We start from the raw sequence: 26,525 nt of genomic DNA on the forward strand, positions 1-26,525 counted from the left end.
CACAAACAACATAGGCTCTGCCTTCAACAAGGCAAGGAGCAGGATTAAAATTGGATTAGCATATTTTGAAGTATTTCTACAAACAGTGCTCTAACAGCCTACTACATTAATACATTAACTTCTTTTTGGACTTCCTTGGATTTACAGGAAAATAGGATGCCAGAAAACCTACACATATAAAATGTAAAAACCATCAGAAATAGAAGAACATAAAGCATCTACATAATCAGTGAACTTTGAAGCTGAAGACCATAGATCTGTATATATAAACAAACACCTATAAATGGTGGTTTTCGTTATTCCCTCCCCCCCAAGTCAAATCAAAATATTTCTGATAATTGCATGGGGTTTGGATGGGGAATTGCGGGTACAGTGAACAAAGAAAATGACAAAGGGAAAGAACAGTGAGGTTTATTTTCTTGGCATGTGAGAATACAGAGATGTTGCTATAGCACTTGCTGTTCTTACCTTTTGGATCCCACCTCATCACAAATAACAGCATAACTATGTCAGTGCTGGAATATAACACACAATTTAAAATTTCAACATGCTTTATTTTCCTTAATGGCATCCACACTTGACACAGCCTAAGAACCTGAAGAAAATTCATTTGCTTCTGAAAGAAAAACAGCAAGTGTTCTGTGGTGTTCAAAGTCAAAACATTAAGTCCTAAGTTTCAGATGTTAAAGCTTTCTCCACAGCCACATGTTCCTTTGATGTTTGGATTATTGAAGACAAATTCACTGGACAGTTTGTCTTCTACATAGTCCATTTCAGTTCCTAGAAGTGTCAGCTGTGCTTTCTTCTCAATAAACACTCTAACCCCTTGAAGACAAAGAAAAAACATTTACATACAGCAAAATCATTCATCATTTACTTTGAAATTCTGTTTCAACTAGAACTGAATAAACTTTGTTTCAACCTTGATAAAAATGGAAGCAAAATTTCAATAATAATATTGCAACTTGTTTTCGCTTGACTAACGTGCAACACTTTATTTTTTACCCTACTATAACACTAGTAACAGCCTAGCACTGTTATCTGTGTGTGTTTGTGAATGCATGTATTTTTTGTTTGGAATTAGAAACATAATAACCACAGAAATAAATTGTAGAATTTGGGAACTAATATCAGCTTTGATACTTCTCATGCATTATAGTTGTTAACCCATTTCCTACCGTTCTTAAAAGTCTGGCAACATCTGACCAACAAGAGGTCAAAAAAAAGTTCCTCTCTCACAAGGGTATGTGCTTTGTTCTACCAAAATTGTTAGGTCTTCATGAACTATTAGCAGTATTGAATCCTATACCAAGCCAAATGTGCAGCCTTTCAAAGATAAAATAACTTTTAAGGACTAATTAGTAGTTCATCTTAGAAATCAGAAAGAGATCACTTCTCTAAAGCACGCAAAGTATCAGCCTAGAAAGATACTGAACTTTAAATCTCCAAGTCCACTACAAGGATACGAATGAATTGCCTTAGCTACCTACTGACCTGGGAATAACAAAAAGTAAATTTTAAAGTTGCAAGTAAATTTTAAAGCAACAAGAACTGGTTAAGTTACGAGAGCTTGCTGGAAAGCTGCTCTATCACAGTCAAAATACAAAATATACTGCTAACACAACACAAGTCGGGGGCAATTGAATTAAATTTGCCCCAAATACATTTTTGGGGAGTACCAAATCCAATGAAAGAGTTTTTGGACTTGATCCATGAAGCAGCCACTTGCTACCTAAAAGCCAGAAAATTTGGGCTGGTATCCAAAGGCACCAGCTCACAGAGTATAGAGCTATATAAAAGTCAAAGCCTTCATTGGAAGTCTGCCTCCAATGGATAAAAGCCTAGCCAAAGAAAACTGCACAGACAGACACATCTGAAATGCTGTCTGGCTTTGAAGCTGTAGGTCTCTGTCTTGACTCAGGGAAACTGCTTTTACCTTCTTCAAGATTGAAATCAGGAGATGCATTCTGAAAAATGTGTTTTCATCCCTATGAAGTCAGAGCAGCTCTCTGAGCCAAGCAGAAGAGGTAATACCAGAAGCAAGCTAAGTTTGAAATCAAGAAGCACATGCAGAACTGTGTGGGACTCTCAATCTCATGCTTTCCAGTTCACATTAATCACTTGCTGAAGCCCTATTTTTTTATTTATTTATTTTTTTTGTTCAAGAATAAGGTGTATGGGTTGGTATGGTTTGGAAATATCTTAGTAGATATTTCCAAGACAGCTGGAAGATGAGCTCTGCCTAGCAGCATACCTTTTAAAAAGAAAGTAACTGTGATACCGCATTCTTACTCAAATCTCCTATTTCTCTGCTAGATTAAACGTAATTATCCCGAATGCAAATATAAGAGAGTTCAATAAAGCTTAAAAACAAAGCAAAGCAAAAACTCCTAACACAAAATAAATATTTTAGGAAATTTATAAAAGGAGAATTATTATGCTTCTGTAAAAAAACAAAAAAAAAAACAAGTCCATATCTGACAGAAAGAAATTCTTATAAACATGGAAAAAATGAATGCAAGTTTCAGTACTTTAGCAATATACCTATGATGGGGCACACAAAGAAGTTATCAGTAATCAAGCTTAAACACCAGCATACGAAAAATGCTTAATTCAAATTGTAGAAGTGTTGTTACAAAACATTTCAAAGATCAAAAGCATAAATCGGTTAAAAACAAATTACCTATCAAGGAAGCATGAGATTCATTAGAGCAAATAGCTGCTATATCTTTTTGCAAATAAGATCTTTATTTTGCCAAGCCTTGCTTTAGGTATGCTGATAAAGTATCCTTTTATACACTCATGGTTCTGTATTTTCTCTAAATATCCAGTTAGCCACCTCCAAAGACACGAGTGACAGGCTACATGACTTATACCATGGAGTAATCTCTGAACCAGAGACTGCAAAGCTGCAGATTTTAGGGGGTAACTTCAACACAGAAAGCAACGCAACAGTAATCCCAGTATCAGAAAGCTACCACCTCTTGCTGTAACTTGCTACTTGGAAGAGTTTCTAGCCTGTCCCTTCAAATTTGCAATTAGGTTCTTCTCCCCTGTCACCACAAAAGTTTGCTGTACTGCATCAGAAACTTACCATCTTGAACTACTTCTTCATCAGAGTCTCCTTTAGACTTTGTGTATTCTAACGTGTAAGAGAGTCCATTGCATCCTCTTGTACGAACACCTACTTTCACACCTACCTGAAAAACACACAACCCAGAAACGCAGAAAAAAGTCATTCTTAAGTCTTTTCTGCAGTACCTAGATAAAACGCATATAGAACACAAAATGCTGACATCTGTTCTCCACTACCCCAAAGACAGTGCTAAAACAGAAGTGCATTAGAATTATAGATTATTAGGTAACACTTTTTCCCTTTTACAAAATTGACTACTAAGGTAATGGTAAGCATTACATAATTACAACTGTGGACCAAACTCTAAAGTTTTTTAAAAAAAGTCTTGAAGTAAAATAGAAGTAATGATAAACTATTGGCTCTCCTGTAGGTGCCTCCTCTCATAAAGACGGTGAAATTTTAAACATGTTTTTGTGACTTCAAGTTAAAGATTATTCAGATGCTAATTCAGGTGCTATTTTCAGATTACTTACAGTAATTTAATTATGAAGCTGTGAGGCCAGGCCAAGGGCAGTGGCTAGATTTTTACACTCCTCCTCTAATGACCATCAGAAAACTTTTACTTCAATCCAAAGTTCTGAAAGAAATTACTTTTATTTCTTCATTACCCCTACTGCCATTCACCCGTAAAGCTCAATCCCTTCCTTACACCAAATGTGTCCATTTGCTTCATGCTTTGATCCTTGTTAAAAGCAGATGGAATATTTGTAACCCGTGACAGCTATTCAATACTGACAAAAAGTGCATCTGTGCAGGTAAAGAACTAAGGGAAGGTGGCAAAGAAACAGAAAACTATGTATGCACAAGAATCTTTCAGTAGTGGCTGTTCCATTTTCAGCATGCAACTGCTTCATAATTAAATATGAAAAATATGCTGTCTATCCACATGATCAATGTTATGATAAAAACGTATAGAAACATTATCACTCGCCACCAAGTGGGATTCCAGATAAACAACGTACGATCTGTCCAGACTAAACAGCTCTCTCTGCAGGAGCTGCAAGATAAAAATATGCTGGAAAACAGGAACACCATCTATAACAAGGAGGTGACTGACCAGCTAAGCAGTAGGCTTTGGGCTTCCTTATAATGGTTTAAAGCATTAGAACAAAGAGTCTAGATAGGTGCAGATGTACAGGAAGCAAAAGAAACAATGGGCCTTGTACCACGCTTCGAAGAGAAATATACTTCGTGAAATAGTACTTGCTGCGAAGCAGAAAACCTAATGTTTGTTTTTATAGTGGTTAGAAAGCAAAACTGTGTTTTCTTCCTAAGAAGAAAAAGATGACAAGCTCAGTTACATGGTAAAACGGTGATTATTTATACATAAAGACTATGTCTCTAAAATATATGAATATATACACATATTTATATAATCACACAAATAAATATAATATTTATATGTTTAAATATAAATAACAAATATATGTCTATGTTTTTATATATACATATATATAAAGAAAAATGCATTTTCTGTCAAGTTGCTCAAGAATTGTATGTTTTCCGATGGGTATTAATCTAGCTTTGTAATTATTTACTTCACAGTGAGAATTCCTACAAAAAACAACTGGTAACATCCTAACAGTTGAAGATCTCTGGTCCTACCAGAAATCATGAATATGCAACATTAGAAAACAATTAAAAAATAGCTTAAAAATACTTTGAAGCTTAACCTTTTTCTTTACCTTTAGCTTTGTGAAGAGTAACTGTACAATGAAATGTCATTACAGTTAGTTATTTCCTGCACTTTATAAAGAAATGACACTGGATAAACATGCTTACACAAAGCCCTCCAAACAAAAGACACCAACATCTCTAAATTCCTTAGCACATTCCTTAATACCTCAGCAGTACCTACTGGGTGGCCTTGTTTACACTTACATGCTCAGGTTTATCTTTAAGAAGTTGCTTTATCTTCTGCACGGCTGATGGGGTCTGAAAAAGAAAAATATGCACATCATTCTGAAATGTTCCTTTTTATTTGTGGCGAATGCCTGCACATACTAAAAAGCATGTAACGTACGTATTGTAAAAATTTCTGACTTTGTGTGCAACCTAATTGTGCCTCACATTTTAGTTCCTTCTCCTATCCAAGACGTCCACCTTCAGCCCCAGCCATCTGTCAGCACTGACTAGCCTATGGGGGTGTGAGATACGCTCTTATGGGAGTGTAGATAGGACAAGAGCAATGTCTTTAAACTAAAGGACGGTAGGTTTAGGTTAGATATTGGGAGGAAGTTCTTTACTCAGAGGGTGGTGAGGCCCTGGTACAGGCTGCCCAGAGCAGCTGTGGCTGCCTCATCCCTGGGGGTGCCCAAGGCCAGGCTGGATGGGGCTTGGGGCAGCCTGGGCTGGTGGGAGGTGTCCCTGCCCATGGCAGGGGGTGGAGCTGGGTGATCTTTAAGGTCCCCTCCAGCCCAAACCAGCCTGCGTTCCCCGTCAAGCCCGGATCTCCCCATGTTTACCGCTCCGCACGGCCCAGGCAGGCAGCGCACGGCGCCCGTTCACCTCCTTCCCAACACACACGCCGCCAGCCCACAGACAGACAGACAGACAGATACACGGCCAGACCGACAGACCCCTCCACAACCTCCCCCCGTGACAGCGCCTTGCTCCCCCAAGGTCACTGCCACGACTCAGCACTTACCGACCCGGTGCCTGCGGAACCTTCACCCCACACCCACCACAGTCCAGCCCCAGCTGCGCATTCACGGCCCCCCCCCCCCCCCCCATCGCCCGCCGTCCCCGCTCGCGGCCGTTAACGGCTCGCCCCCCCAAACAGCCGTTAACGGCTCACCCCCCCCCCCCCCCTCCCGCGGCCGTTAACGGCTCCACCCCCCGGCCGTTAACGGCTTCCCCCCTCCGGGCACTGACCAGCGTGAGCGCGGCTCGCGTTGCCTGCAGCTTCCTCTTGCTGACGGCGCGCACCGTGGCCCGCACCACCGACGAGGCCATGGCCCCTCCGCGCCGCCCTCGGCCATGGGCGCCGCCGACGTCACGCCGTGACGGGGCCGCCGCGCCGCGCCCTGAGGGCGCCGCGCCCTCATTGGCCGAGGGGCTGTGATGGACGGGGGGAGGCCCCGCCCCCCGCCCCGCCCCGCCCCGCCCCTCGCGGCCGTGCTGCGCCACAGCGGCCTCGCTGAGGCGGCGGGGGTGGGGGCGGCGATAGGGCGCGATAGGCGGCGATAGGGCGCGATAGGGCGCGATAGGCGGCGCCCGGCACTCCCATCTGCCACTGAACATACAAGTGGTGAAGAAGAAATCTTCTGTTAGTTTATTAACATTACATTCTGTACTCATATTTAGCTGTAAACTGTTAGTTTAGTTTATTAGTTTATTTAGTTTATTGCAATGAGTTTTGACACTGTTTTTTAAGCAACGTTTTACGAATGCAGTGCATCTCTTCAGAATTTTTCTGCATACGTGAAGAGTCGCTCCCTGGAGAGCGAACTCCCAACAAGGCCAGAAGGCTCTTGGATAAAAAGAAAGTTATTGAGGTATTTTTTAATTTCTTTAGAAATTAAGTTAGAAAAAAGTTAGAAATTTTAATTTCTAACTTTAATCTTACTTTGATTTCCAGTCATAGCGTGGCTTAGGTTGGAAGGGGCCTTGAAGATCCCCCAGCTCCACCCCCCGGCCATGGGCAGGGACACCTGCCGCCAGCCCAGGCTGCCCAAAGCCCCATCCAGCCTGGCCTTGAACACCTCCAGGGATGGGGCAGCCACAGCTTCCCTGGGCAGCCTGTGCCAGGGCCTCAACACAGTTTCTTCCTTACATCTAGCTTAAACCTCTAATCTTTTACTTTAAAGCCATTACTCCTTGTCCTCTCACTCCACCCCTTGACAAGGAGTCCCTCCCCACCTTCCTGTAGGCCCCCTTTAGGCACTGGCAGGCTGCTGTAATGTCTCCCCAGAGCCTTCTCTTCTCCAGGCTGAACAACCCCAACTCCCTCAGCCTGTCGTCATAGGAGAGGTGCTCCAGCCCTCTGATCATCCTTGTGGTCCTCCTCTGGGCCTGCTCTAACAGGTCCATGTCCTTCTTGTGCTGGGGGCCCCAGAGCTGAATGCAGGGCTCCAGGTGGGGTCTCACAAGAGCAGAGCAGAGGGGGACAATCACCTCCCTCACCCTGCTGGCCATGCTGCTTTTGGTGCAGCCCAGGGTGCAGTTGGCTTTGAGGGCTGCAAGCACACGTTGCTGGCTCATGCTAAGCTTCTCATCAACCAACACCCCCAGGTCCTTGACTTCAGGGCTGCTCTCAATCCATTTGCTGCCTAGCCTGTATTTGTCCTTGGGATTACCCCAGCCAATGTAGGACCTTGCACTTGGCCTTGTTGAACCTCATGAGGTTCACACAGGCTCACCTCCCAAACCTGTCCAGGTCCCCCTGGATGGCATCCCTTCCCTCCAGTGTGTTGACTGCACCCCAACGCTCAGTGCCATCAGCAAACTTGCTGAGGCTGCACTCCATCCCACTGTCCGTGTCACTGAAGTTAAACTGTGCTCGTCCCAGTACTGACGCCTGAGAAACTCCACTCGTTCCCGATTTTCACTTGAACACTGAGCCATTGACCACAACTCTGAGTGAAACCACGCAGCCAATTCCTTACCCACCATGTGGTCCATCCACCAAATCCACGTCCCTTCAACTTAGAGACAAGGATGTCGTGTGGGGGCAATGTCAAATGCTTCACTCAAGTCCAGGTAATTACAAATCCCTTCACTAAATTTTACAACATACAAATCCAGCAGATATGTAATGCCTCATCATCTGTTTATTTTCTGTAATGCATCATTGTGTTAGTAAGTTATGACTGTGCTCTTTAACTATGGTTTACGCAAAGATATTTACTGGTCATTTGTGTAATGCCTGTACTGTGCTGCCCAACTTTAGAAATTTTATTCTAGGGCTAAGCCATTGGCAACTATACAGACATAGTAGTTGTGTAAGGAAGCAGCAGCTTCAAAGTGGCAAGACTGGTAATCTACAGAACAAGTCTGCAATTGGACGTGAGTTTAGAATCTCACATTTTTTAAGTTTTACTGTTAAACTACAAAATATCACAACGGGAAGAGGGTGAGTATGTATAAATATGATTTATTTCATTTTAAAAATACCTTCTATTAGTGAGATTCTGTCTTAGTCTCTTGGAGGTTTATACAGGTAATTCTCATCAGCAAAAAATGAAGTTGCAACAGAGTACTAAAACCATACAAGAGGCATGTCAGCCTTTCTACTTCTTGGGGTATGAGTGAAAAACTACAGAAAAAACATTTTTTAAGGGGGAAAAATGGCTTAATTTAAATGAAGACATAAGTTACAGGAAAAAAAAAAAGAAACTATTGTTTGTTGCTGGCTAAGACTGAAAATATGTCAAGAAAAAGATTTTTTTTAAAAGCTCCACATATAGAAGTTTATAAATAGCTGGTTACAGATGGATGAAAATCAAAACAGGATTTCAGCTCCTTGAAGTCAAAGTTCTAGCTTTCACCTTTACTTAAAAATAGATAGGTAGGGAAAAAAGATTTAAACATGACATTTCAAAAAACATATTATTCTAACAAGTTAATCATTAATCTTACATTTAGTCAAAGGAATACTGAAAACTACAACCTAAGAAGAAATATAGAAACTTAAGTCTGAATTTCGTTTTTTTTAAAATTTATTTAAAAGTCATAAATAACAGTGGTTTCAGTTTTACGACGTAACTAATTATCTCCTGAACAAGATAGAGAGTACATTACCAGCTCTGGAAGGACTTCAAGTAAAGCTCAAGTTGATAATACTACTTAAATTCTTGGCTGGTCCAAGGATTCCATTCACATTTTATGAAAATGGACGTGTTTTCCCCAGTTGCCATATATCATTTCTCTGTTACATAAAGCAGTTATGTCTGTATCCCCAAGGTCATGAAAAAGATTCTTAGCAGCATCAAACAGGACTGACCTGTTTCAAAGTCCTTTTTTTTTTTTTTTTTTTTTTCTTCTTTTTCCCCTCTTGTACACAAGCACAGCAGCAAATGAATTCCCATAAAATCACAGAAGGGAAAACAAAACAAAACAAAACCCTTAATGGCACTGCTTATCTGCAGAGACTTTTACGTATGTTTGCTAGTGTCCATGTTTTCAGTTCTCTACATGGGGGAAAAGAAAACACCACAAAAACCTGTTTGCAAACACAGCTGTAGCAGTCTACAAACATTTCATACAATTTTACACAAGGATTCAGTAAACAATCAACATTTATAAATATTTGCTCTTTCAAAAATTAGTTTTTGAAGAAAATACATATTTGGCTTGCACACAATTTTAGTGCATTTTAAAATGGTCAGGCTGAATGACAAAACCTTGGTCCATTTTTAATACCTGCCCTTATCTATATGATTTACCTAGTAAACAAATACAAAATGTGGTGGCTTTCTATTAAAATGCTGAAACAACCTATTTAAGAGCAGGGGTCCATGGTATGAGACCAGAAATCCAGTTTCTTTTCCTAGCAATTTGTATTAAATTTAAAGAAACATGGGTATTTTAAGTTGAAGATTGTTTATGCTGCTGTCCTGTGAATCCAGATGCTTTAGCCAAAGTAAGTTTTTAAGTGAATGAAGGGCCTGTATTGCAATTTAACAGTGCTTCATATCCCTCATGATTCTTGTTGGGTCCTCTTCTGTGAGGCTTTTCCCTGAGTCATGTATTTATTGGAAAGGCTGCCTGAGATTGGGGGGGGAAAAAAAGCATCACACTTTAAAGGTTTAAAGGTTTCAAATAATATTAAAAATTAAAAAACACAGACATAAAGCAAATGAAACAACCAGACAGGAGGAAAATACCATTAAGTCAAACTACAATGAAGTCACACACAGATCAACTTTATAACATCAGCTGCTGAAGCACAGTAGGAAATACTAAAATATAAACAAGGAAGACTATTTTTTTCCAACTAAACAGCTAATGACAAATCGCTTTGTGCTTTAAATGCCCAAACTTCGATTTGAACGAGTTGTGCAATGCAAACAGGAAGTACTATCCCCACCTCACAAAAAACTGAGACTCTAATGAGGTACTTAATAGCAGTTTAGTCTTCAGAAGTTTTTGAAATCCCCCTTCAGGTGCCTCAGAAGAGACTTATATATATATTTATATATTTCGGGGGGGGGGGGGAAGGAGGGAGGGGGAGCTTCTAAATGGTTTGCAGTTGCACTCAAAACTCAAAGTAATAATAATAAAAAAAGTGCAGTTGCTTTTAAAACCTTCATTGTACCAGTTAATAAGTTAAGTGTGTGAAATTACTGAAAGGAAGCTGCAGTGGCAACCATGCATCTAACACAATGCACAAAACATCTCTGATCCAGAGAGAGTACATAAAGGCCTTTATGTCATCATCTGACTGCTACTTGTTAGTGTAATTTTAACTTTCTTGCATTTTGGCAGCTCAGACAAAGGATGTGCTTTCATAGTCTCTCCTAAGTTAGCTGATCATATGGAATTCTAGACGATTACTCTGAGGAAGCCTCACAAGAAAGTGCTCCACATGTCGTCCCTGAAGAGAAACACAGAACCCCGTGTATGCCAAAACAGAGGGAGAGAAGAGAAAGATTGATAAAAAAACCATATCCTTCTGCAAAATAAATCTATTAGAGTTAAATAAAGAACAAATGGCTGACAGAATTAACATGCCTTATATGTTCTGCTCCCAAAACACAACTGAAAAAAAATGCACATTTCCAGATTAAAAAAAAAACAACTGTTTTCACTTCAGAATTATCTAGCAACCTGTCCAGATTACTGCTGTGTTCAGCAAATTGGGCAGAGTTCCCGTTAGGACTGATGGAGAAAGCAAGTTAAAAATGCATGCCTTTGCACAGAAGTTCCGAATTGAAATTAAGACATACAAACCTGACTGGGGACTCAAAAATACTTTTCCTTTTTGTTTCTTTTTTTCTTCATGTATAAGCATTCCCTATAAATAACACATATATATTGATGAACGAACAAAACTGAATTATAACAATAACCCCCCGCCCCCAAAGGTTCTCCTTGAAAGCTTAAGTAAAGCTATTTTTAGTTACTTTGCATACAAAGAATATTTAAAGAGAAAAAGACCCAGGAAAAGGAACATATAGCGTTTACCTGATTTAATCGACCACCATGTTTGGCAACAGTTGGTAAAGAAGGGGATCCACACAATGCTTCTAGCTTTGATCCTCCTGAAAAGGTCATGACATAACCAAGATTTACTGATCTGAAACTAGTTTCCATCTCAGGTATCATAACATAAAAAAAATACAAAGATACTTGCAATCTACTTTCATAGCACAGAAAACACATGCCATTGCTGTTTTTCTCCATTTTATAATATGGAAAGTGGGCACAATGAAGTGAGATGCATCTATATATAAGCATCGAAGGAATCTTCTCCAAAATTTACAGAGGAATACTGGGATCTTCAGAGAACAAATGAAGACATGGGGTTAAGAGAACTGTCCAGAGTCCCATAGAACGTTTGTAGCACAGCAAGGAACAAAAATTAGATCTCCTGGGTACACTCCTTTGTAGTCTTCTACTCAACTACAGAGAACACTTCAGGCACTAAGCAAGCAAAAAACAAAAGCACAACCTAGACCAATTTTCCCCCTCTTCAAATTCAAATATAATAATTCCCAAAACACCCATCATTCCCATCAGTGACTACAAAACAGTCCGACATAATCATTTTCACCACAGCAAAACTCAGTATGACGGCAAATGAAATGGTGGCAAGATATGCTCAAAGATAAAGAAACTCAAAAGTTAAATTTAAACTTGACATGCACCTTCAAAACATCAGAAGCTGGATGACCTTACTTTATAAACATCTTTTTTGTCCTCCTATTACTTTTAGTGGTTTATCAAATTAAGAATACTTCCAAATACTCTGAAAGTTATCAATATATTTGCAACCATTTTCCTACCACTTCCAGTATTTTGGTAGCACAGTCTTATGCCCTCTTCTGCTAAACACATCTGATTAAGAGTCTCCTTACCTGAGCTAGAAAGAACATTTTTGCTAAGAGAGAAAAGCTGGTTTGAAATTATGTTTATGCAACAGATTCCTATTTTTTACTTTAAAATGTCAAGTACTGAGCAATCTGTAGAGCATTTTTTCTATAGTATGAATTTAAACGCTCTTAAGTTTACTTAAGGGAACACTGTAATGCTGTGTTCCTTTGGAAGCTAGCTGAAAGTACCATTCATCATCTTAAAGAAATTCATTTTTATTACAGAGTGTTTTTCATTTACAACACAGATGATGAGAGATCTGTCTGATCTGAAGGATGACTTAGATACTGCTTAGCAGTTCACTGTTTTGTTCAAGTCTGTCAGTAAAGATCTAGGCGTGAGACCCTTTTGTAATTTTATTTTTTTTTTTAACTCCAAGTTACAATTTGACTCCAGGAAAAACGATCAGTTAAGGAGGAACACTTTATTTTATTTCATTCACAGTATTTTATCTGAGCAATTTATTTTATTTAGTGACATTGTGGTCACTAAATATTTTGTGTATGGGAAGATGATGGGAAGAGCTATACGCTAGCTTTTACTGCTATTTCAGTGCACCAAAATAGAAGTTGTAATTTGAAATGTTAGCAAACTCTTATGTAGAGAGGACTATGAAAGCAATTTCAACATAACGCTCTACTCTTTTTTTTTTTTTTTTTTTTTTTTTTAACTTCCATCTTACCTGCTAAGAGAAACTACGTCACATCTGAGGATATGGCAGAGTTTTGAAAGGTACATGAGGAAGGGAAAACTGACCAAGTGTGACTACATTTTTAAAACATGAGACAGCATTCATGTGATGCAATTCAAACCAAAAACCTTTACCTATTAGTCAACACCATTAAAAATTCCCAAACAGTAAATTCTGCCCAAGCTACTCAGGTTGATCAGCTTCATACCTGCAGCTGCTTTATACTGTGGACACTCCTTTTTGATATGACCTTCTCTTCCACAGATGAAACAACGTTTTTCTCTTAACTCTCTGTCTTCCAGACGCTTCCACTTCTCTGCTGATTGCCTGGGACTCTTTTCTCTTCCAGTTTCCACCATCCCCCTTGTTGGTTTGCTCTTCGGAGGTGTAAATGGATGCAACTTTCCCTCTTTCACTGAGCTTTCTTTTTCTGTTGTTTTGTTCTGGGTTTCTTTGTCCTCTCTGCTTCTTTTCTCCTTGTTTTCTGGGTACCTCTGGTTTTTGCTATCTTCATAATCACGTTGCCGCCTTACTCTGCAAGAGGAACAGGCTACAGAGTTCATACACCTTACACTATACATACATGGAAGAAAAAAACCCACAAGCATTGCATATGCACAGTAAATGTATTTCATGTATTTCCTCAGATGGTCAAATAAAGTTAATTCCTTTGACTCTCCCAACAAACAGTCCTATACTGGTATAAAATGCATTTAATGATTTAACTTTGCAATTATATTACAATACAGGCAAAAAACTAATAATTGTATCTCAAAAACATAAAAATGTCTGTAGGAAGATCTGTGTGCTGTAGGTGTAAAGACAGTGGAAGAAAAGAAACACCAAGCAAAATGCTAACAGATAAAAATAGGATATCATTCTTGTACAATTTTATCAGAGATCTAGCTTCCTTCCTTTCTTCCCAAACCGTATACATTCACAGTATCTCTAAAAATCTGGGAGAAGATTCTAATGTTCAAAGTGACTTAAAGTGTTGCCTATTAGCAAGGACACAGGTATCATTACTGGGTTTATTTATCTTTTTATCTATGACCTGGAGAAGGAGCAATATTCCGAGTCTGAAGATGACAATAAGCTCCTTTGTTCGCACAGATGCAGCACTAAGGGCAAGCAACTGGAAGAAACTGAATGAGTTGTCAAAATGATGACAGACAAGTGTCAACATAGATAAACTGTGAATAATGCATCTGGTTATAAAAGCTCTAAATCATGTCCATACAATGTTGAACTTGGAACTGGCAATTAGAACTAAGAAAAGACATATTGGAAAAAATTTAAAGAAATCTCAAAAAAAACCCACAACAACTAACTGACAAACAGTATTGGCCAAAAAGGTTAATGTTTATCATCATATATACATATCTTTTTTTCTACGTAAAACCATGGTGTGCCAACATCTGAGTACTGCATATTGATCTGGTCTCAATCCTTTAAGAAGGAAGTAGTGGAGATAAAGAAGGCACAGAGAAAGGCAGCTAAACTGAAATGAGCAACTGTCTAAAGAGGAAATATTAAAAAAGGCCAAGGCACAAACTTGGAAAGAAGCTAGAAGGAAAGAAGCACAATCATGGCTTACAAACTCATGAAGGTCATATCATTACTGACTAAATCCTACAACGCTATGCCTATGAAACATTCATGAAACTGAGTTTGGTTTAAAAGAGGTAAAAGAAAGTACTAGTTTACACAGCATTTAGCATACTTCTGGAACTAGTTACCAAAGAAGGTAAACAGGAGAATCAGGTTCAGAAGAACAACTTAAAAAGATAAAATTGTAAATAACTCCAGTCCACAAATGACTACCACCAGAGCAGGTGCATGCTCAATCATCTCTTACTCAGCAACTGGAGATGATGGTGGAATGAAAGAGAAGAGATTCCAGAAGACAGCCAACTAGCGTGCCTTCCATAAACAGCACCTCCTATTTGCAGTGTCTGGACAGAGGACTCAGAGATGCGTTGACTTTTGCTCTAATGCTGTACAGAATATAGCTGCATTTGTGCAGCTTTAGCATTCCTATTCTAATCTTCCTTCTAAACAAACCTAAGGAAATGCTGCACACGGATCCCAGAACTATACTCACTTTCTTCTCAAGGGACAATCTTTCATGAAGTGGCCAATTTTACCACAAATTCTGCAGCATCTGTCATTTGGTGCTAATTCTCCTTCTGTGAGTACTTCTGGATCAAAGAAGTACTCCTGAAAACAAAGAAAAGAAAAAAAGATGCATTTAAATTGCAAATCCAAACACTTTGCAATCAAAACAGATAAGCAAATGCTGAACTACAGTAGGATTTCTGGAAAAGTATAAACCTTTTGTGTTTAGCTGAACTCCTGAGAAAACTCCTGAGATTAACCGTCCACTGCTGCCTCTTCTTCACAGGCAGCCTGCCAACTACCAAGTCTGCAAGTTCTTTTTAAAAACACAGTCTTAAAGGATGGTAAGCTGTTTTTGATAGAGACTAAAATATTGAAAAATCTGCACAGTGAATATCTCAGTTTATCAGTATTCTGCATGCATCCACATTTTATACAACATGAAAGCAGTATTTATTAATAATGACTATAAAGATTTATTAGAGAACTGTTGAAATTTAGGAGACAACATAAGGAGACTGTAACCATGTTCCCACAAGTGATAAGTTATACATCCAAGAGCATGTACATACTTCTCTTAGAAGCAGCTTACCATTTTTGATTGATACTCTTTAGGAAATATTTTTACAGGAGTACCAAATACCCTTCTGCCATTGATAAAAGCCTTCATTATAAAATTTGTCACTAGGGAAACAAAAAAGAGAAAACATTATGAAACACCAACCAAGCCTGGAAAATAAGATTTAAGACAAGATTGTCACTTTGTACACAAATTTGTCAACAGGAAACTTACTTTTTCTTGATAATCCAGCTCCAAGATTGTGATTCAAATCAAAGGGGTCTGCATAAAAAGCATTATAGACATTATTGAAGTCCAGAGTAAGATCAGCAATACATGTATACATACATGGATAAGCCAAGGCAGCTATTTCGCAATGCTCAATTAATACACTGAAATTAAAATGTTTTCAAACTTATAGAAAAACTCCACGGACACAGGATTACTGCAGTCCATCTCTAAAGTGACTTAAGTATTATGGAGTGCAATAAACACGTTATAGCTAGACAGTCAAGGAAAGTAATTGTCCTGCTCTGCTCTACACTGGTGCAGTCTCACCTCAAGTAATGCACCCAATTTTGGGTGCACAATACAAGAGGACAAAAAACTATTAGAGAGTGCCCGAAGAAGGGCAACAAAGATAGTGAAGGACCTAGAGGAGATGACATATGAGGAGCAGCTGAGGCCCCTTGGTTTGTCCAGCCCGGAGCAGCGCAGGCTGAGGGGAGGCCTCATGGCGGCCTGCAGCTCCCTCATGAGGGGAGCGGAGGGGCAGGCGCTGAGCTCTGCTCTCTGGGGACAGCAACAGGACCCGAGGGAACGGCATGGAGCTGGGACAGGGGAGGGTCAGGCTGGGGGTTACAGGAAGGTGCTGCACCCAGAGGGGGGTCAGGCAGTGGGACAGGCTGCCCAGTAAAATAGTCATGGCACCAAGCCTGCCAAAGTTCAAGAAGCGTTTGGATACTGTCAGACATATGGTTTGATTTTGGGGTGATCCTGTGTGGAGTCATGAATTGGTCTCTTCCAACTTGGGATATTCAACAATACTATGAAGGAGTAAGTTGTAAGTCATGAAAGTCACACGGGTCAGAAAATGGCTTAGGAAACACTTCTGAAATGTATCACTGTATTTTCTTGATCGAGACCTTGGTATTAGCAGTGTAATACATACATAGCATTAAATCAGTCGTTCAAATACGGACTCTGCAAAAATTAGTGTCAGTGAGAAAATCTCCAGGTATGAAGTCTGCTTTGTAGCTTCTTTGCAGGTAGAAAAAAAAAGAACTTTTAGCAATAGTGAAACTCAATGGGAGTTTTTATACAGACTTTAAAACATGAAGAAATAGCAACCTGAAATCTAGTCATAGAAAAATAAGAAAGCCATGTGAAAAGACCATTTTTTTCATGTGGGCATGAAAGCAATTCCACATGTGTACATTATGTGCTTTTACCTTCAATTACAATGTATTTGGAGGTCCACTGCTTCTTGAAAGTTGTAAGTAGATTCTTTCTCCTAATACAGATGACATGCTCTTTAAAATCAAATTCTTCAGTGTAAAAACGGAGAAGTCCCAGCCACAGTTGCCCAACAGATTCAGTGTTTTTGCCAAAGTCAGGCCAAACATCTGGCTGAAAACGACATAAATATTTTAATTTTAAATACTTACATTAGGCGGAATAACATTGTAACTTGGAACTCCAACAAGGCAAGCTTTATTCTATAAAGAAACATGATTCCGTTACTCCAGAGTACTTCCCTTCACAATTGGTATTAATAGACGAATATTGTTTTTAAAGTGGTGTATTTTTTAAACATTAATGATTAAAGTGGAGAATTAATAATATTTTTGCCTGTTTTCCAAAAGAATTATTAATTCACTTCAAGTGCTCACTTAATACAAAACTATTCAACAGATTTAACCAACTATTGCCTGTATATGTAGCTTATACTTGAAGGAATTCTCTACCCAGTAATATGGCACATCCAACAACTAATCACGATTAACACCTTAAAGTAATTTCTTTTAAATCTCTTTTTTGCAGATTATGCAGGTATTTTTTTTTGGTGTTTTTGCTGTTGTACAGATGCTTGCATTACTGAGTTGAATACAATCAACTATATTCCTAAAGCTTCACACTGGGATTTTCAAAGGAATAGCTACTCCAGTTACATTTCTTTATTCAACCACCACATTTGAGGATAATGTTTCTTAAATTGAATTCTTTTTCATTTGCAGAGCTACAGGTAGCACCATTTCGAATTCACCTTTCTGATTTACTCACCAACTCTTCTATCTTATCAAAGAAATAAACGTTCCAACCATCAACTAAAATTTCAGGCTTTTTTGGTTCTTTGTAGATCTGAAAAGATAGTATTAAACTCATTAGAAGAGCCCTTTAAGATTCATCACTGACATTCTTCTGGTCAATACTGTGTACAGATACTCATTTCTTTTGATATACTGTACCTCTTGAAGAACAGGGATGACAGGTGGATTTCTCTGTTGAAGAAAATAAAGCACCATAAGAGTATATGCGTAAGAAGAAAGGCTACCTCGAGATGCGTCTCCTATGTCACACATCTAGAAAAAAAGAAACAAATTACATCTTTTGTGGTTATTATCTCTTGCTGCAAGCATTACTGCTTCTAGAATGTCAGAAACAAACTCACCTTTGTAAAGACTTTCATTGTGTAGCACAAAAATTTTACTCTAGGATCAATGGCTGAATATGATGACAGGAGTCTTGTATTATGCAAGGCCTATGAAAATAAGAAAGTCATGTACAAAATACGGAACTCTGAAGAAATGATGGAATAAGCTGAGAACACATTTTTTTTTTTTAAGTCAAGAGAGTAAAAGTCAATGAATGATTCAGAGCACTGTAGACTGAGTACATGTATACATGCATACTTCTTCCATTCTAATTTATTTAAAAATAGCAATGAGTTTGTGCACAAGAAGTCTTCAGAGTAGTGTTCTCAACAAACACAGATGAAGCCCCTGTGTAGTAAAGTGTTTACTGAGAAAGGAAGCATGACCATGAGGTTATCACCTGCTCTGTTAAAAAGCTGACAAACAACCTTCATCTGCTCAGAAGTGGTATAAAGCAGCATTCACAGAACAGGATTTCAGAAAGGGAAGAATTCATCTACTACTCCATTTTCCAAATTTTTGGTAAAAAGTAAGATCATGTATGAAAAGATTTCATTTCAGAATGTGAGAGCCATCAACTGACCCGTCTGGACGTGTAACTTCTAGAACAGTTTCACACTTACTTATTGGTTGAGGTATCTTTCTCAAGATTCCCCTTGGGCTCAAACAGAAGCTTCATAAAGTTTAATGCTTCACTCTAAAACTTACTTTTCTTTGATGCTGCAAGGAACTGGCTACTGAACTACAGAGACATTGAAATAAACAAGACTTGTTTAAAATATCCAGCCAAGGTCTTTTTTTCTGAAGCTGGATTCTAAATCACTGTCCGACATCTCAAATGTTACACAAGAGCTGTGATGGGAAGTGAGGGATGGGAAAGCTGAAGTTGCATTTATTTGTCTTTCTGATTTACGGAAAGAATTAAACACCTAGAACTCTACTGCTTATTCTTACTGAGCAACTAATATATTGTCTTATACATGTATATGTCCATTGACTGCACTCAGTTAAACCAAACCAAAACAAAAAGTCCCTTGGCTTGGCAATATAAAACAGAAACAGGTAACTGGAAACATTTGACTACTGAACCTCAACAAAGCTATCATTTCATCCTCAAGAAGTAGTCCCACATTTTTCTGTTGAAAAGCAGATAACCTTACCAGAGTGTTATATAAACTGATGTCTACTTCAAGACCACTTCTGACATGGAAAAATTTGACAATTGGGACTTTAGCTGTTGTTATAGGCAAGACATTTCTGAGACCTAGGAGGAAATGTTTAATTACTACATGGCTGCAATACAGTCATTAACAATATAGAATGCTTTACAACTAAGCCCATAGTAAGAATGCTACAAAAAAAATCTTAGTTGATAACAAAATTTGTATTACTTATATTTTAACACTGACTTTAGGCATTTGGTAAACACTACAAATATACTAAATACATTATATACAAATACATGTATGCCCCCCAATAAAACAAAGATTAGTCAAAATGTAACAAAAATAAACTTAAAGAGATCAGAGTTACAGTTTACTCCACTAATAAAAGTCGTTTAAGATAAACTAAAACAAGCAAAACAAAATAGTATTTTCTTGTAGATTGAGCAGAGTATCTAGTGTAAGCTTGTATTAGACTACCTTTTACCATTACCTTCTTAGGCACTGAACATACAACATAAATACTAGCTTGAAGTCTCAAACTTAAAGCTTGTTCTTATGCATTTAAGTTACGAATCTAACATCTGTCCTATTCAGATGCAGTTTTAAAACACCGTAACCTTAAAACCTGCATGTGCAAATAAATCCAAATATCTACAATGTGTACTCTTACTCTAATATTAACTTCATCAGTACAGTTTTTTATTAACGATTTTCCATCTACAGTGCTGCAGAACTTTATCACAACAGTCGAAGTCACAAACAGAACCACTTATTTTAATATTCAAGAGTTACCTGACTGTTTCTTGAGAACTTTTGCTAAATCTTCAATGATTCTGATGCAATCAAGTCCCTAAGACATAAAAAAAAAAGCGAAAACTGAAGTATCTGCTACAAGTATTTCAGACGAGCCTTTTATTACTTGCTATTTAAGCTTAAAGCTGCTTAAGAATAAAGTTGCTTAAGTTTAAATGAGCTTAAATGACAACTGAGTTTTGTATCCCAACACTAGACAGTATCCCAACATACACTTCTTTAAAGTTTTTATTAGGCATGAAAGGAGATTTATGTTCTTTTCCATTGTCTTCCATTTCTAGTTGTTCGTGCTACAAAGTGTGTTATTTATTTGCACAGCAAAGTTATGCTAGTGCACCATTCAGAAAATTGACTACCAAGAGAAGTTCCTTGAACTCATGCCTAGACCAATACAAAAAAAAAAAATCATCTACTTTTGTGCCACCTCCTAGTGTTTTATTCTAACCTGAAAAGCTTTCACAAAATGATAAATTTGCTACAATATATGTACAATATAAATAAAGTCATGCATTAGAAAAACAACAAAATCTTGTCTAGCTACCTCAGCTGTTTCCAGCCCATCCATCGTCATACAGATATCAAGGTCACTTTGTTTGAAGCCAAAGCCATTTTTTGAGGAACCAAACAAATTCAGCTTTGTTCCTGTAAAAGATGTGATGGATTGTAATCACGTTGACACAGAATCTCAAACTATAAATAGCCTTCAAACCACTGTATGCTTTTTAATATGTTTTAATACACTGTTTTTCTATGGTACTTCAAAATTTATTTCCTATCAGCCTGGAAAAAAAAATCTGCTTTTATTGGTTCAAAAGAGAAGTCTGAGATTCAGAAAAAAATTAGGTGGTCCCGTAGTTACATGATCAGCATGCAGGCATAGGCTGAAATCTTACTAAAATATGCAAGATTGCTCTCTGTAAGAAAACTTCGTAATAAGGGACCCGTCTGTCAACATACTAGGCTCCAGCAAAAAAATAATTTATTCTGTGAATTTTTAAAGACTATGAACTGAATTCCAGGTGCTACAAATCCAAAAAAAAAAATAATCCAGAAACAAAAGAGTTTCAAGCAACTACGGTCTGAGGACAGGTCAGAATTTTAAAATATTTCAAAATCAGTAACTTTTGGTAGGACAATATGGATCAGACTCTCCTGACCCTGTACAAAATTTTAAAATATATTTATACGCACACATACACAGACTAATATGTATATATGTATATAAGTGCATATAGATAGATAGATATATACAGTCTTTGAGGTACTACCATCTTTTCCATGTCTTAGTAATCAAAATATAAAAAAATATTAAATCAAAGAAGTGCTGAAACAAATGGAAACACATTCATAAACTAAAATATTGTTTTTAAGCCTTGGGATTAGGAATCCTAAGAGGGTTCTTAAAGACTATAAATAGCTTATTGTTGTTGTATAAATAAGAAGCCTAGTTAATGAATGCAGCTAAACCACCTATCATAAAAATGTTCTACTATTACTTTGGTTTTCTCCTTCGCTTGCTACAGTTGCGTTTAGGACTCAGTCCAAGAAGGCTTAAAACAAAACCTGTGTGGCCTTGTTTTTCTTTAATAAAAAATAAATAACAACTGCCATAGTTTGAGCATGTCTTTTTTGTTCAAACAAATAAAATTTGTGTTAACAGGAAGGGAGTCCAGGGCATGATAGACAAGACTGAGATATTAAGCTGCACTAGTTAATGGCTATTGTAATGGAAAATAACAGAAATTAATGTAATGATATATAGTAGTGCTAAGCAACAACACAGATGTCCAATACTACGATGTTTATTAAGACACTATGATAGGTTTTATTGGAAAACACTCACGTATGAACTCACCAAAGTATAAATATAAAGCTTGAACTACCAAATTACCTGGGAATTCCAGTCTAATGAAGTTTTCCAAGTTTTGTCGTATATGTTCCCGAGCCTGATCCTCCATAGTATTTGGTGCAAAATCCTCTTAAAAACAAACAAGCAAAAAACAGTTAAGGTAAACTGATCTGTAGAAAGAGTCAATGGCAAAGATTCAAATAAAAAAGTGAGGGGTACACAGCAGGGAGAAGAGAAAAGCAAGAGAAGATTCAAATGTCAAGGAAAAAGCAAGGATGAAGAAGAAGAGAAATACCTGTTCAAAGAAAAACATTAATTAGACAAATAATGCATTTTGTCAGGTCAGAAATGGTGAGAGAGAAAGGAGGAAAGTTGTGTCACTCTGAAAAGAATAAAAGTGGAGAAGTGTTATAAAACAGCATACTTGTAGATCATAGAAGACTTCTAGAACATTGAAGTCTTTGCTTACTAAGAACCATTGCTCAAACGGTTTATTTAGAAGCATCAGTCAAAAGATTCCACCCCAAACTAAACTCTTATATTTATATTAAGATGCCTGAGTAATCAGACAATGTGTGGAATTATTTTGTATTTCTCTAGATACAGTCCTATTGTAGCCTTACAAATCTTAGGAAGTATATCTGTAAGAGTAGGATGCACAACATTAGCCTGTGGTTATTACATTGGTTTTTACAATCCTTTTCTTCCCCACAATATGCAAAGGAAAAAACTTACGATAACATTGGACACAAACTTGATCTAGAATAACTGAAAATTTGGGTGTCAGCGGTGGCAGTGGGTCTAGCTCAATTTTCTTGAAGTCTTCTGGACAATCCCTCTTTAAGTGACCTTCCCGTTTGCACAAGCTACACACTACTGTAGGAGACTGCATGAACAGAAAGCAAGATTGGTTTTAAAAAGTATAACCCTTCAATGAATCCAAGCAGTACTTTCATATATCTGATAATAGAACACAAGCAATATGCTTATGTTCTGTTAAAGCTTGCTTACCTTGCCCTTTGTAAAAGCTGTTTTACTAAATTCATAAAAGAGTTCGGATTCTAAACACTGTCCTATTCCTACGTTCTCTTCAAAAAGACTTCCCTTTTCAGTAAGATCCTCTTGACTCAAATTGATCCTCTGAGATCCATCCACATTTTCTTTCAAATGTTTGTCTTCATATTTATTGGTGATAGACAAATCGTCATCTTCCTCTGACAGTGCATCCTCATCTCCAGATCCAGGGAATGTGTTATCTAGTTCACCTTCAGCTCTCATGATACCACCACACACTGCTTGGCTTAGAAGACTTGATTCTTCCTCCTCTTCCTCCTCCTCCTCAGAGTTAATAATTTCAGATAATTGACTTTGTGTTGAACACATGAATTTTTGTGGGGATTCATCCAGTTCATCAGTACCTTCAGTGCTCTCTTCATCAACATCAATCTTGTCATCAATTATACCACTGCACTCTAAGCCGAACTCATCGCTCTCTGTAAGTGCTGTGTTTTGAAAACCTTCCAAGTCTGAATTACAGCTTGTCTCTATATCATGCTCAATCACTGTAACAGGAAGATCTCCACTATCACTGTCTTCATCTATTCCCTGCTCAGTAGTCAAGATATTCCATCTTCTTTCTTGTTCTTCTTCCTCCTCCTCTTCTTCATTTCCACTCTCTGTCTCCTCACAACTTGGTTTAAATCCCTCATTATCTCCAGAAATAACTTCCTCAACTATGCAGTCTGAATCTTCATGGGCAATTCCCAAATGACTTATATCATCCGCTAATTCTTCTTCTGTCAAGCTTTCTGAGCCATCACACACCTTTGAAGAATCAGTTTTATGTGCCTGGGGAGTATCTGTGGTTTCATCTACATGATCTTCCACTACTGCTGTGTTCATTCTATTATCCAAGCTTTGCAAGTCAGAATTTTCGTGCTTTATGGGATCATTTCCATGGTCCAGATTTTGGGATTTCTCCTCATTGGCATTTGGAGAGGAGATTTTGCTCAATTTTACATCTTTTTTGTGAGGCAAGGCAAAATACTTGTAAGTTGCTCTCAGGCAGTGAAGAATATATTCATACATTAGTTGGCTGTTCAACGTTCTTGCTACATTCCTCTTGACTGAATATGGGTCTAGCAGAAAGAAACAGTGAATCAGCACTATAGAAGTTAACCTATTTTTTTAAAAAATATAACTTACATCCTTAAAAAATTAAGCCTACTATTTTTAATTACTTTAAAGATTTGTGTAGGCATATAAAGTCTATGAATTGTGCTGAAGACTCCCCTCCTCCATTACCTCCCCTTTTTTTTTTTTAAATCCACTTCTATTACTTTTGATAATACTGCAAAAATAGCCAAACAAAATACTAAACTGATTATACCAAAACATGTTCTACCGTATTATTGGGAATCAATCGCTGTTCAGTGCTAAAGAATTCTAAGTTACTGCGCATGATGTTAATAGCCAAGAACGTACACTGAAAAATTAAAGGTAACAGTTCTATAAAGTCTACTGATGCAGTCTGATAACATACCTTCCACAGCAATGCGCTTTTTAGGCCAGTCCTTTAATTCACGAGACACTGTTTCTTTGAGTCGTATGCTAATAACCAAATCAGGCATGTTGAACTCCAAGGCATAGAAACGAAGCAGTTCTACCCAGAGCTGCCCAGCAGGTGCTGAACACCGCTGTCCTGAATCAAATACTAAGGGAACCTGTCAATTACAGAAAAAAAGCTCATATAATATAATGCATACATAGGTACTGAGATCTTAAAAGATCCACTAGTCTAGAATATGCATTTGTGAATAACATCAGATGGCTCAATTTCTTTGTATTCCATCTGAAATGTAGTATTACAAAATTTATACCGGCTTCTATATTCCTGCAATTGCAATAGAAATTGAAAAACAGAAGAGAAATGATAGCATAAGCTTGTCTGTAATACTTCAGAATGAAAGACTGCAGCAATGGTTAAAGGTATCAGTTATTAACAATTGCTTATTTAAGTGTCTGTGTCATAATTTATAAATTTCAAAAAAGAAAACCCACATCTAATCCCGTTTGACAGAATAGAGCCTAAACTTTACTGCTCAATGTTGTAACATGCACCTACACAGTAACACTGTTGCCCGCACAATTATTATAAAATAAATGCTGTCTAAGAATAGTTACAAAACTAATCGTAGAATCATAGAATGGCTTGGGTTGAAAGGGACCTTAAAAATCATCTAACTCCAACCCTCCTGCCATAGGTAGAGATGCCACCCATTGGATCAGGTTGCCCAGGTTTTCATCTAACTTGGCCTTGAACACTTCCAGAGATGGGGCATTCACAGCTTCTCTGGGCAACCTGTTTCAGTGCCTCACCACCCTTACAGAGAAAAACTTACCCCTAATCTCTAATGTAAGTCTCCCCTCTTTAGTTTAAAAATGTTCCCCCTTGTCCTAACCCCATCTGCCCATGTAAACAATTGCTCTCCATCTTCTTTATAAGCCCCCTTTAAGTACTGAAAGGATACAATGTGGTCTCCTCAGAGCCTTTTTATCTCCAGGCTGAACATCACCAGCTCTCTCAGCCTTTCTGAGACAGAGGTGCTCTGGCCCTCTAATCATTTTCATGGCCCTCCTCTGTATCTGTTCTAACAGGTCCACATCTTTCCTGTGCTGGGGGCCTCAGATCTGGATGCAGCACTCCAGGTGGGGCCTCAAAAGGGCAGAGCAGAGGGGCACAATCACCTCCCTCCACCTGCTGGCCACACCTCTGTCAATGCAGCCCAGGATGCAGTTGGCCTCCTGGGCTGCAAGCACACACTGCTGGCTCACATCGAGCTTATCACCCACCAGAACCCTCAAGTCCTTCACTGCAGGGCTCCTCTCAATGAGATCTTCTCCCAGTCCATGTCCATGTCAGGGTGCAGAGCACCTTGCACGTACATATAGACTTGTTGAACCTCACGTGGTTCACATGGGCCCACTTCTTCAGCTTGTCCAGGTCCCTTTGAATGGCAGCCCTTCCTTCTGTTATATCAGCTGCACCACTCAGCTTGCTGTCATCTGCAAACTTGCTGAGGGTGCTCGCGATCCCACTATGCCATTGATAAAGACATTAAACTGCACTGGTGTCATGACAGACTGTTTAGGGACACCACTCATCACCAGTCTCCACCTGGACATGGAGCCATTGACCACAACTCTGGGTGTGATCATCCAGCCAACTCCTTCCTTATCCACTGGATGGTCCCACTGTTCAAATCCATTTCTCCAATTTGGAGATCAGGTCTTCATGTGTGACCATGTCAAAGGCCTTACAGAAGTCCAGGTAGATGACATCAGTAAGAGAAAACAGCATTAATATGTTTAACCTAATTCTGAAATGAAAGTGCTTCACTTTCCTACCTGACAGATTAAAACCCAAGGTCTTATCAAGGAGATTGAATTAACACCTGCCAGCTTCTAAGCGGCAAGAGATAAGCATAGTAAACCTTGTACTGG

At 38.4% G+C, this 26,525-nt stretch overlaps 2 protein-coding genes across 5 annotated transcripts in view; both read right to left on the minus strand.

Moving 5' to 3' along the window:
• Positions 1 to 395: 395 nt before the first annotated feature.
• On the minus strand, positions 396 to 6,171 carry ISCA1 (iron-sulfur cluster assembly 1). Its single transcript, XM_068666865.1, has 4 exons — positions 6,011 to 6,171; positions 5,018 to 5,071; positions 3,095 to 3,200; positions 396 to 825 (listed from the first exon to the last, which is right to left on the minus strand). The coding sequence occupies exons 1-4, from the start codon at positions 6,089 to 6,091 to the stop codon at positions 677 to 679; spliced, it is 390 nt and encodes a 129-aa protein (XP_068522966.1). The 5' UTR covers positions 6,092 to 6,171; the 3' UTR covers positions 396 to 676.
• A 2,607-nt stretch (positions 6,172 to 8,778) lies between these two features.
• Positions 8,779 to 26,525, minus strand: part of TUT7 (terminal uridylyl transferase 7) — a 33,756-nt gene continuing 16,009 nt past the window's right edge. For 2 of the 4 annotated variants that reach the window (XM_068666334.1, XM_068666335.1), the window contains exons 12-28: positions 24,565 to 24,745; positions 23,034 to 24,160; positions 22,758 to 22,908; positions 22,065 to 22,151; positions 20,715 to 20,815; positions 20,153 to 20,210; positions 19,355 to 19,458; positions 18,212 to 18,301; positions 18,009 to 18,122; positions 17,824 to 17,901; positions 16,992 to 17,169; positions 15,775 to 15,822; positions 15,574 to 15,665; positions 14,968 to 15,083; positions 13,072 to 13,397; positions 11,264 to 11,340; positions 10,680 to 11,093 (exon numbers count right to left, since the gene is read on the minus strand). In XM_068666334.1, coding sequence (XP_068522435.1) covers positions 10,899 to 11,093; positions 11,264 to 11,340; positions 13,072 to 13,397; positions 14,968 to 15,083; positions 15,574 to 15,665; positions 15,775 to 15,822; positions 16,992 to 17,169; positions 17,824 to 17,901; positions 18,009 to 18,122; positions 18,212 to 18,301; positions 19,355 to 19,458; positions 20,153 to 20,210; positions 20,715 to 20,815; positions 22,065 to 22,151; positions 22,758 to 22,908; positions 23,034 to 24,160; positions 24,565 to 24,745 — 3,123 coding nt within the window. In that variant the 3' untranslated portion in view covers positions 10,680 to 10,898. The other 2 variants (XM_068666336.1, XM_068666337.1) reach the window with 2 other exon arrangements.

The sequence above is a fragment of the Anas acuta genome, chromosome Z (assembly GCF_963932015.1).
Source record: "Anas acuta chromosome Z, bAnaAcu1.1, whole genome shotgun sequence".
Lineage (NCBI taxonomy): Eukaryota > Metazoa > Chordata > Aves > Anseriformes > Anatidae > Anas > Anas acuta.

Excerpts from the sequence above, each read along its gene's own strand:
- ISCA1 (XM_068666865.1), bottom strand. The coding sequence starts at position 6,091 with ATGGCCTCGTCGGTGGTGCGGGCCACGGTGCGCGCCGTCAGCAAGAGG. Across the intron at positions 3,201-5,017 it reads TTAAAGATAAACCTGAGCAT|GTAGGTGTGAAAGTAGGTGT; the intron begins GTAAGTGTAAAC and ends TGTGTTTTTCAG. Across the intron at positions 826-3,094 it reads TGAAGAAGTAGTTCAAGATG|GGGTTAGAGTGTTTATTGAG; the intron begins GTAAGTTTCTGA and ends TTTGTCTTCAAG.